General features: G+C 38.8%; 1 protein-coding gene across 5 annotated transcripts in view; it reads right to left on the bottom strand.

Moving 5' to 3' along the window:
- The window catches only part of AGBL1 (AGBL carboxypeptidase 1), an 857,161-nt gene that overhangs the window by 347,699 nt on the left and 496,956 nt on the right, over window positions 1-12,506 (bottom strand). For 4 of the 5 annotated variants that reach the window (XR_013395946.1, XM_077940232.1, XM_015142961.3 and 1 more), the window contains exon 21: window positions 9,167-9,343. The exons of the other annotated variant lie outside the window; for it this stretch is intronic. Coding sequence is in view for 3 of the 4 variants with exons in the window: in XM_077940232.1 (XP_077796358.1) it covers window positions 9,167-9,343 (177 nt within the window). In the remaining variant the exon portion in view is untranslated. The remainder of the gene's footprint in view (window positions 1-9,166; window positions 9,344-12,506) is intronic. 5 annotated transcript variants of the gene reach the window in all.

Here is a 12,506-nt window from a genome sequence, read left to right as displayed (position 1 = left end):
CATAGGTCCTTTGAGGCTCATAGGATTATCCCAAGTGCCAGATTTCCTCCTCATTTTACATGGAAGGAACAATTTTCTACAATGGGCATTTAAATTTCATGGTTCTCAGGGCTTTTCTAATCCCAGGAAAGATCCCTGCTGGCAGCCTTATTAGCATCTCTGCCTCTTGATTTTTATTTAATTCCTTTTAATATTCTATCATGATGCTGACAGACATTATAGAACTGAGGGCAACAGAATGAGGACAATATTTTACTACATAATTAAGACTGCAGTGAGTTAATAAACTGCTCATAATGTGCTTTGAGGTCATATCCGAAGCAGTTTTTTAAAAACAAAACAAAAAAGACAACAGCAAGGTATCACTTGAATTGTGGTTAATAAGGAAGGACAGAGTGTCAACATAAATGGCCCAAATAGTATTTCTACTAAAATGATAGATTAGCATCTGGCTTGCTTTCTTTTTTTTTTTTTTCCTTGTTTTCTTTTTCTTTGAGACAGAGTCTTGCTCTGTTGCCTGGGAGTGCAGTGACATGATCTCAGTTCACTATAACCTCACCCTCCCAAGTAGCTGGGACTGCAAGCACTTGCCACCATGGTCAGCTGATTTTAAACTTTTTTTGTAGAGATGGGTCTGCCTATATTTCCCAGGCTGGTCTCAAACTTCTGGACTCAAGCTATCCTCCCACCTCGGCCTCCCAAATTGTTGGGATAACAGGCATGAGCCATCGTGCCCAGCAGCATCTGGATTTCATATTTGTATTTACAAAGAAATAAAATGGCATTCCAATGGCAAAACAGGCAATTGGAAAATTGTCCTCTTTTCCAAGACTTTGAGAAGGGAAAGGTATTAGAGAATATGGGAGTGAAAATAAAACAAAACAAACAGTTTATGTAGCATTAAAATGTTGGCATAGATCAACAAAGTATCTCATACTAGGAATTACTTATTTTCAACTTTTAAATCATATTTATGATATATACAGCATCTCATTGTTGTTAAAAATATTTCTGGGAACAATATCCTTGCCTTAACAGAAAAGTTGGAGTTCCCCAACTTCTTATGCTTGACCCTTCACTCTTTCCAATCTATCTCACCTCTTTGACCAAGGGTGTTCAAAATCCATGTTTCTCAAATTTATGGGAAACATGGACCACCTGGAGATCTGGTTAAAATGCAGATTCAGTAGGGGCCTGGGAGTCTGCATTTCTAACAAATCCCAAGTACTGCTGATGCTCTGCTCCAGGGCCTATACCACCACTTGTGAGACAGAGCATCCTAAGAAGATTAGCATCCCATGCAGTCACAGAAGATTTAGACTGCTTAATCCAATACACATTTAATGAGATGCTTCATTGTTCTTGTGCTAATTGATAAGTAGGCAGAAACAGTCAGGGATTTAAAGCCTCCATTTGATTTTCACAAAGTCAAGCCAAGCACTTCTGGAGCTGATTTAAGAGCAAAAACTAGGAGACTGTAAAGGACCCTCTAGAGATCCTGGAATCAGTAAGTTAGGGCATGATCTCTTCATCTTTTTGGAGGCGTTGCTCACCCTTTTAAGAATAACTTTAGAAATACAGGTATTCTCCCCAGAAAACTTATACATAGCAAACAAATAATTTTGTATGTATCTGTTCTTAAACTCTTGAAAGTCCACATAAGAAGATTGTTCAAAGATACCGATTTAAAATACCCTGACCTGGGAGTGTCCCAGGAGCTAGAGAAAACAAAGAAACAAAGACATCTTTAAACTCTCAATGGGATATTAGACAGTTTCTTGTAGTAGAATTAAGCTAATTACCTAAAAGCATGGATGAAGAAAAAAAAAAGTAAAAGTGGGAGCAGGAATAGACTTTGAGACTTCGTGACAAAAGCCATTGGAAATTTTCTATCCCAAAGAAGATCAGAAGCAAGAGAAGAAAAACAAAAACTTGTCTCAAAACATCTTACCGTTTACATCTGGTCTGACTATCCTGCCTCAGTCTCTCAGTAACTGGTTTCTGGGAGCTAGGCTCTGAATGTCCAGGGACACTTGCAAAAATGTAGATTCCTGGACCATGCCCCAGATCAAGAAATCTCGGGACACAGAGTTCAGACATTCTTGCAATTTAAACATTTGCAATTTATAAATTCCCCAAGTGATTCTCATGCACATTAAGTTTGAGGTGGTCCTCAAACTCTCCTCAGATTACATTAATGAAAGTAAGACACCTCCTCCCCCAATTCAAAGATCAAAATTATATTCCTTTATAGGTTACCTGTAAAAATGATTCTGAGAATAGTGATCTAAAATATTTTTGCATTGTGCTCATAATTAGAATAGACTTTTAAATTCAGCAATCTTGGGGAAATTTAAATCTGTTTCCTGCCCTGCCTCAACTCCTCATGCCTTTCTTTCTCTTCTCCTAGAAGAAGGCTCACTAATTGTCCTCTTCCCCTTCCCTTTTCTGGGACTTCACATACAAATTAACTATAATATAGATTATGTAGCACAGGAACTTTCATAGATAGAATAAATGAGTGGATAATAAAGGAAATGTCTAAATGATACATACAGACATTACTTGGATGTAGCTAAGCCTATAAATATAGGTATATGGATATTAGTGTCTATGAAAGCCAAAATCTGTGGTTCTCAACCCTGGCTGCATATTACACTTCATAAAATCTCAGAGTCTTAATCTCAGACCCCAAAGTTTCTAATTAGGAAAGTTGGAATAAGATGATTATGGTTAAGAGTTGGAGCCTAAGTGTCTTTATCTAAAATAGAAAAATAAAACCACCATTAATGATCCTAATAATCAATAAAAATACAAACAGTAAACATGTATTGAGTTTTTACTATGAAAATGGTGATAAACGTCTTATAGGCAGTAGCTCGTTCAGTCTTTACAGCATCTCCATGAAGTAGGAACTATGAGGAATACCATGTTTACCACTAAAGCTCATAAAAGTCAGGAACTGTCTCAAGGTCACAACTGTGAAATGTAGAGCTCTCCCTGGAACTCTACATCTGATGCAGGAGCCCGTACTAAACAAAAAACTCTGCTTTCTTGTATATATCTATGATTAAAAACCATTGATATGGATGCATGTTTGTGTATATATGTATGATATATACATATAGCTGTGTGTTGGAGAGAAAGAATCTGTGTGTGTGTGTGTGTGTGTGTGTGTGTTTGTGTGTGTGTATCCTGATACAGAGGCAATTCTGCAGCTCAGGACACTCTTATGGAGGAGAAGTGTCCCATCTGGGCTGTGCAAGTCCAAAGAACTGTGTGAGAGCAATGGTTGTCTGATGAGACAAGGAGAGAAGTCAAGAGGAAGTGAAATGAGAAAAAGAAGCAACCTAGGAGGTTCCCTAATATAAACAAATTGGCTGTTTCACTGAAGGTCTACTCTGCTCCTTATTCCCCCTGCTGATGGAAATCTGCCACTTCGTGTGTTACATTCTTCTCAGCCCTCTTTGGATACTCTGGAAAGGTGAAATAAAGACCAGCCAGGATAAAATGAAAAGGAGAAGGGAAATAGTGGATAGAACAGCCAAAGTCACTTGACAACTAGCTAATTCGTGCTAAAAGCAGAGCGCTTTCTTCCTAGAAAAACATGCATACTCAAGAAAAATTGCAGAAGATTTTTAAGGGCTTCAACATTACACTGGGTCACCCTGGTCTGGGTGATCCATAAGTCCCTTGGATACCCAGCAAAGTTAGACTTGGTCAACATAATGTAGCAGAAACCATACCTATCTTTTAGTTCCAATTCTGTCTTCCTATTATAAATAAGAAAACTGTGACCCAGAGAGGTTAAGTGGCTCACCTGTTGCTGCAGAGCTGCTTAATGACAGCCAAGTGCGGAAGGTGGGTCTTCTGCCCCTTTTACCAACCACATTCTACTAGGCAGAAAGCATGAAGTAAAAGCAAAGATCCCAGCAACTTATCTGTCTGGCTTCAAATTCTGGCTCGAAAACTTCTAGTTGTGGGACCTTGAGCAAGTTACTTAACCTCTCTGTCTCAGTGGCCTCATTTGTAAAATAGTAATAATGAGAATAATAATAAAACTGATTTTGTAGTGCTTTGTTGTACAATAGCAGACATGAAGTAATTTAAGAGATGTAAAGGGCTTAGCACACAATAAGTATGATAGACGTGTTTGTTATCATTATTGCTACCTTCACATTGTGTATTATAACACTGGAGCAGCCTTAATCAGCACTCATACATGCCATGAGTCTCAAATTTATCTTCTAAGATGTTCCAAGAAAGTCTGAAACTTTTCATTTTCCTCAACATGAGGTAGAGAGAATATGAGAACTGTTATAACACATTTAGGGCTTCACCGCATGGCAATATGGAGACAGAAATAAAAACCTTCCCTAATTCTTGGAAAGAATTTTATATTTTCTTGTGTGACCCAGTTTATTAGGTTGAATGGTATCTTGCCCAACGCCCAAATTTATCTCCTTATCAGAATGTCAGAATATGAGCTTATTTGGAAATAGGGTCACTACAAATATAATTAACTAAGTTAAGATGAGGTCATCCTGGAGTAAGGTGGGCTCTTATTCCAATATGTCTGGTGTCCTTATAAGAAGAAGAGGGGAGACACAGAGATAGAGGCTCACAAGTAGAGAAGGCCATGTGATGATAAAGGAAGAAATTGTAGTGATGTATTGACAAACCAAAAAACACCAAGGATTTCTGGCAATACAAGAAACTCAAAGAAATGAATGAAACAGTTGCCTTTACAGAGAACATAGCACTGTCAACACCTTGATTTCAGGCTTTTATCTTCCAGATCTGTGAGCAAACAGATTTATGTTGTTTTAAGCCATCCAGGTTGTGGTAATCTGTTATGGCAGCTACAGAAAATAAATATATCCAGCCTACAGTCTGGGCTACTGCAAGAAACCCTGCTCTGATCTGCAATCTCTAGTTCTGTAGTAGAGCGCTTTGTTCCCTAAACAGCTAAGGCAAGTGGAGTGAATGAAGGGCCACTGGGTGTTCCAATGATTGAATTTCCTATATGAAATTAATCCGCACTAAACCATCTCCAATAATTTAAGTGCCTATTTCCAGCATGCGTGTTTTCTAATCTAAGCCTTTTTGAAATACTGTTTTAAGTTGTTTACAGCAGGAAACAGCCTCGGAGATGCTGAGATTTGCATATAGAAGGACTTTTGGGGAGTGCTTACTGTAACAATACCTGTGAGTTACTAGGGAAACAAGGTTGGGCAGAAGGGGAGGTTGAACTACAAGGGAATTGCAACAGAGGTGCCAGCTAATCCTATAGGGAGATCTAGAGCTGGAATGGCCCTTTGGAGTCACCCCAACTGAGGCAAAGAGATAAGGTTTTTGTATCCCCACAGATCAGCTATTGGATGTAGGCTGCAGGTAGGGAGGAGCCATACCTTTTGGGCAAGATGAGGTCCTTTCGTTACAAGCAATTCCTGGTTATAGACACAGCTGTGAACAACCAGGGGAAATGAGTGCCTGGGTCCTAAGGAGGGATCTCAAGGGTGGACCACAGCATCTACTATGTGTATGGATGGAATTCTTTCTGCCTAATTATCATCTGTTATTAGAATGTGGCCATAAGAGATTCCACACCTGAACTAGAATTGCCTTACTCTGGGATATAATCCATTGGGTGCTCTCAAATCATATCTAGTGGCAGGTCTGAGAGGTCTCAACCCTGCATTCTTGTGTCTTTTCTTCTTTCACCCACACATTTTCCATCTCTGCCCATTGCAACGTCTCTTAAAATCTCCATTTTAGAATGGCATCTGATCACATGTGGACAACAATAATTTTGTCTCTTTTTCTACTTACCCAAGGACAGTGAGGATAATCATTTAAGGGCTTGGAAATTGCCATTCATTTACTTGTTCACTTATTTACTCACTTGTCAGCCATCATTTTTAATACCTACTTTATACTATACTAAGCATTGAGTATAAAAAAATGAAAGAAGAGATTGTAAAAGGCCTTACTCATGACGATGAGGAGTTGAATTTTATCGAGACACAAAGATACTTAGAAGGATTATGGGCATTACTGTGACTTGAATAGATTTGTGTTATTAAAGGAGCCCTTGTGGGTGGTAGAGTGGATGCACTGCAGGAAGGTCCCACAATACAAGGATGTAACTTGCAGGTAGAGAATTTAAACACAGGTTGAGTCACTCTTCAAACCTCAGCTGAGTTACCATCTTCTGTCCTTCTCTAAGATCCACTTTGCTGTCCAAGTTAGCAATGTTGCAAGGAGTAAGTCGACAGCCTGCTTGGGTAGAGGGACTCACATCCTCCTCCTAAGCTACCAGCAACCCCTGGGGCCCAGCCACATGCCTTTGTGTATGCAAACACACCACATATGTGACCTCAGGTCACAAACACTCAGTATAAAGCCCACAGCTGTCCACATAGACTGGATGCCTCTAAAAAAAACGAACCCCCAAAGGATGCATCATTCCATTTTGGCTTTTTCTTCAACAGCCTCAATAGCTTTGGGCCCGTCCCTAATAGGTAAAGTAAATCTCTCAGTGGGTGGGATTTCCACATTAAATACAAGTTATAGATCTAAGTGTATGACTTAGCAACAGAGACTGTATCCCAAAGAAACAAAAGCAGGATAATTTTTTTTCTAATTAGCCAACTATAGACTGGAAAATAGAAGAGAAAATATCATATTAATAATCATTATTTTAAGGTAATAGCTTATGTTCTTTAATGTAGTTCCAATATAAATGTCACTGTAAGAAATTATATTTCATCTCAATACTAACAAATCAGGTACTTAGTGTGCTGGGGGAGAAATGATTGGAGCTACTTTAAAGCTGCATTAACCAGAGAAACTGCAAAAATATTTATATTCGTATGAAGGAAGGAAAGAATGCCCCTCACGGGTGTATTTAAGTATCCTCCATCTTTTGAATAAATGGTAACACTAAACAAAAAATGGAAAGATGACCTTAGAATAATAACCTCAAGACTCAACTGGGACTCAGCTTCCCAATGTACAAAAAGCATTTGCAATATGTTCAGGATGGAAATTTCTATGCTGCTTTATAGCTCATAGACTGCATTGTGTACCTCACACAAAAATCACCAAAACACCCAACTCCGGACTGGCTTCCTTCCCATGGGGTGGGCCCTCCCATATGTAACATTACTCACCATGCCCTTGCTTACTGCCTGTGATTCTGCTCAGTTACTCAACAATGTTTGTAAGGACAGGAAAACAAAGAGAAGGAGAAAACTAATACATTCGGAGAGGTGTTTCATATAGAGAATGGGATTGTTAAACCAAAACCAGGTCTGGCACTATTAGGGCTTTCTCTAGCCAGTTCTCTCTCCATTCTTCCTTCCATGCAAAAGCCATTTGGAAAATTTCACGGGATAAATGCTGTGCCAATACCTGAAGGCCATCCATTGGGCGAGCCCTTACATTCTTTGTACTCTCCAACAGCCTCTATGTACACTGCATGGTAGAGAGTTGGTGAGGGCCTGGACCGATGAGTCATTTAGTTTTCAAACAGCTCCAGAGGACTCTGAGTTTCCAGCTCTGAGTTTCCAATGCCATCGTTGATACTTATGTGACTAGAAGCTGTTAGTTTGAACTGGTGCTTGGAGAAACAAACTCAATGAAAGTCACGAAGCCAATAAATCTCTGAAGAGTTACATGGAGTTGTCCTTAAAACAAATGACAGGCCCCTTCCCATCAAGACACATACACAGAGAGAGACAAAACCTATGTCCATAAGGCCTGAAAGTCACAATATTTCAAGTTTTCTTTTTTTCCAATCTTATATGCTTTGAAGAACAAGGGAGTGAACAGATTCCTGATTATATAACCTCCAAGTACATTCACATATATGTTTTCTTTTAGTCCTTACAAAATCTTGTATGGTAGGATAAAAGGAGTCCTTATTAAAATCTGCATTTGATATATGAAAAAAAAATAGGTTCCTAGAAGTAAGTAGCTTTCAACACTGCTGGTAAGTGAAAGAGTGAGATCTCTTGATGACCAATCTCATGCTCATCCAATGATTTCAGCTCTTCTTATTCTTCATTTACATTAATGTGGGTGAATAGGATTAATTCAGTCTAAGAATTTATTAATTCAGTAACAAAACAATTATTTGAAGCAAGTCTTTAGACTAAGTGGCTATTTGACAGAATTAATAGTCAACATGGGTGGTTTGATAGCCCTGAGTTAAAAAAAATCTTCGACCATGTGAGAAGTTAGATAATGTGCATCGCCTGTCACACCCTGTACTCTCCTCGGTAACTAACAGATTTCTACAAGCTCGGGATTGCCTAGGTGCCAAGTGCTTCCTAGCTGTTCCAGGAGACTATCAAAGCTAACACAATGAGCTCAATGCTGGTGAGGTCCAGGTATTCTTGGGGTTGAATGGAAGTCACTGAGGAGCAGTCTGTCAGCTTGCCTAAGAAATTTACAAGAGTCTATTACCCTGGCACTGTCAAAATATCCTTTATTTATGCTTCTCTATGGGGGAGTGGGAAAAGCAGCCAGAACAGCCTGCTGTAGCAGCTATCCAGCTGCTCATGCAGTTAATATAGCTGTAGAAAGAATGTGATTTATACAAGAGCACTTTCTCTCAACGCTAGCATATGAGTCTGAAACCCACTCATTCTGGGAGACCCACGCCGTGCACACACTTTTGTGTGCTCTGGAGACAGCAGGATAACAAAGAGAGCTACAGATTTAGATCAGCACAGAAGATGGAAACACAATAGATATATGTACCATCAATATCTACAGACTGACCTATGCTCTTTATGATGTATATAGAACTAGTCCACTTGCTGCAGAAGGCAAGAATTTTGTGCATAAAACAGAGTCAGGCAGGCAGAGGTTCTGTAAAAGTTGGGGATGCACGTCAAAGGCTCCTTGCTGCTTTCTGGTGAGGGCAGCTGATTGAAGAACTAAATTGGAAAGCATGCACTCATTGCTTCCAGGATCAACATAGATGATCCTGCAGGTGAAAGCAATTGTTGAACCAGTTTTTCAAGGCAAGGGAGCAGGACCAGACTCTATTTGGAGCCTTCTCTCCCTTTTAGGCGAGAAAGCAGGAACAAGCTGTCTGTAATTTCTATGTATTGCTGCTGGACAGAAAGCATGGGTGTCCTGCAGTCTCACATACCTGATAGGGGCCCTGGTTGCAACCACAGTAGCTGCTTTCCATGGTGTAGCTTCTGGACACCCCCATCTCTCTCCACACCACCACCCGGGCCGTGGAGGCTCGAGATTTCTCCACAAGGAAGCTGCAGCTGCTCATTGTGAATGCTGGTGCTAGTTTATCAAGGATTTTGGGAAGAGTCTACAATTTAAAAAAAATCAAACTATGATTAGTTGTGGGTGACTAGGGATAGTCATCATAAAAATAGCTTCTCAACATTGTCTATCTATAAAACACTTGTTACTTTAAATAATTTATTAACCCTAAGAAATGACTATCACTTTTAAAAAATCATTTTGCAGATAAGGAAACAGGCTAAGAAAAGTTAGAAATAGGCCAGGAGCGGTGACTTATGCCTGTAATCTCAGCACTTTGGGAGGCTGAGGCAGGTGGATCACCTGAGGGCAGGAGTTCAAAATCAACCTGGCCAACATGGTGAAACCCTGTCTCTATTAAAAATACAAAAATTAGCTGGGTGTGGTGGCAGGCACCTGTAATCCCAGCAACTCAGGAGGCTGAGGTAGGAGAATCGCTTGAACCCAGATGACGGAGGTTGCAGTGTGCCGAGATCGTGCCACTGCACTCCAGCCTGGGAGACAGAGTGAGACTGCATCACAAAAAAAAAAAAAGTTAGAAATAAATAGCTGAAGTCCAGAAAACTATAAAGTTGCTGGAAAGGAATCCAAATACCAACTGGCCAACTCCATAATCTTTCAATTCCACTTTTCTGCATTGCTATGGACCAAGGCTTGCACACATACACTTGGCCTCATACATGAAAGAGTTGAGACTATGGAAAGCCTCAGATTTCACAGGGACTTGAAATTTACAGACTACATCCAGCCTCACTGTTACTTAGCAGGGTCATACTTGGGACTGTTCACTTATTTCACAAGGCCAAAGGGGCCAGTGATGATTCTAGAGAAGAAGCACACATAGTTCACTTCTTTCCTAAGAGTGTATAATTGCCAAAATGAACTTTTCGTCTCATCTTCTAAGCCAAAAATCTGAGGCTTGATCAATTACAAAACTCTTGAAAATCCATCCTCTCTGGGTTCTATATTCCACCTTTTCTTGGGGTAAAAATACTTTATTTATGACTACTTAACCTCCATTTAGAAGGCATCTCTAGACACTTGACACCTCGATTGACAGAAAGGGATCTTCCAGCCACTGGACCTCCTCCCCAGAGGACAATGACTCAGAGTTGATAGTATACACAGTCCTGAGTCAGCAGAAATACTGCACTTAGTCCCAGAACTTTTATGACATTAACAAGAAGGATTCTCTCATTTTAGTGTTGGCGGAATATGCATAAACTAACACATAATATAAAAAATTACATACATTAAACAATAGTGAAACCTTAGGCTTTTAGACAAATTACAGGGAGAAAGTAGAGAAGCATAACAAGTTAATGAGAATATAAATGAAAGAATTCTTTTTAAAGAGATGTAGTTTTGTTAATTTCTAGAACATTGAGCAAATCTCTTACTATCTCTGGTACTTACTGTCCTCATGTTAAATGTAACTGTTAACTATAATTATTAATTATCTTATAAATTATGTTATATAAATATATTAGCATAATTATTAATATAATTTACTATGATCTCTAAATCCCTACATAGCCTCCAGACTTACAGATCATCTAAAAAAAGGGAGATAGAATGCTAATGTTGTCTTCACTTGAGTGTCTACAATTGTCTCCTAATTGATTTCATCCTATCTACCATTGTCCCTCCCTTCCTATAATCACTCAATCTATTTGTTCCTTCAAAATGCTCATTACAATTACAACTGAATTATTGTGTATATATTAGTTGTTTATTTTCTATCTCCCCAGAAGCCTAGAAGTTCCATGAGGGCAGGTCTGTGTCTTACTCAGAGGAAAATCCCTACACATCGAGCAGTATGTTGCTCATAGAGGGTACTACATAATTATTTGCTAAAATAAATAGAATCTGCTAGTCCAGAGCCCTGGGGGTCTGGTCAAATAGACGTAAATATATTGTTTCTATATCCTACAAGTAAAGTGATCAATAATACTTGCAAATAGTTTTAATTTATCATTAGCGTACTATGTTGCAAAAGTTTACTCTTACATTGTTTAAGTGACTTCACCTTTTTTACTTAAGTGAAACTATTTTTTTCTTCCGTAGGTTGTGTTTCTCTCTCTCTCTCTCTCTCTCTTTCTTTTATAAAGGCTTTATTTAAAGCAGCTTTAGGTCCACAGCGAAACTGAGAAGGAAGATGCAGAGATTTTCCATATGCCCCCGACTCCTGTCCATGCATGGACTCCCAATCATTGACATCCCTCACCAGAGTAGTAGGTTTATTGTAACTGCTGAACCTACATTGAAACATCATCACTCAAAGTCTATAGTTTACATGAGGATTCTCTTCACTTTTGGTTCTGTACATCTTACGGGTTTGAAAAAATGTATAATGATGTGTCCTCAATAGTACAGTATTATCTAAAGTAGTTTTACTGCCCTAAGAGTCCCCTCTGCTCTACCTATTTATCCCTCCTTCCTTCCAAATTCCTGGCAACCCCGATCTTTTTAGTCTCCATAGTTTTGCTTTCTCCAGAATGTCATACAGCTGGAAACACAGTATGTAGCCTTTTCAGGTTGTTTTCTTTAACTTAGTAATATCCATTTAAGGTTTTTCCATGTCTCTTCATGGCTTGATAGCTCATTCCTTTTCAGCACTGAGTAATAATTTATTGTCTGTTTATAACAAGTATTAGGCTGGAGCTGTCTTTTCTTGTGATGTCCCCATTTTGGCTTTGGTATCAGAGTAACACAGGCCTCACAAATGAGTTGGCAAGTGTGTCTCCTCTATTTTATGAAAGGATGTTTTTATGAGTAGCACTATTTTGTTCTTAAGAGGTTGATAGAATGTATCAACAAAGCCATTTGGGCCCAAACTTCCATTTGTGGGAAGAGTTTTCATTACTAATTCTACTTTTTTCCACTTAAAATAAACCTCATCAGATTGTCCATGTCTCCTTGAATCAGTTTTTGTAGTCTGTGTTCTCCTGAGAATGTATTCACTTGTTGGCATTTAGTTGTTAATGATACTCTTTTTTACTTTGTAAGATTTGTAGTGATGTCCCTTCCTTCAATCCCAATTTTGGTAACTTGTATCTTCTTTCTTTTCTTTGTCTGTCTAGCTAAATGATGATCATTTTGTTGAATCATTTTAAGAAATCAAACTATGAATTATTGAATAAAAAGCATGTTATTTATGGATGCTCTATTGTTCATTTGATTTTTATTTCATTGATTTTACTTTGGCT

Source organism: Macaca mulatta, chromosome 7, assembly GCF_049350105.2.
Source record: "Macaca mulatta isolate MMU2019108-1 chromosome 7, T2T-MMU8v2.0, whole genome shotgun sequence".
Classification (NCBI taxonomy): domain Eukaryota; kingdom Metazoa; phylum Chordata; class Mammalia; order Primates; family Cercopithecidae; genus Macaca; species Macaca mulatta.
The sequence above is the reverse complement of the archived record's forward strand: the minus strand, read 5'-3'. Positions and strand labels throughout refer to the sequence as shown.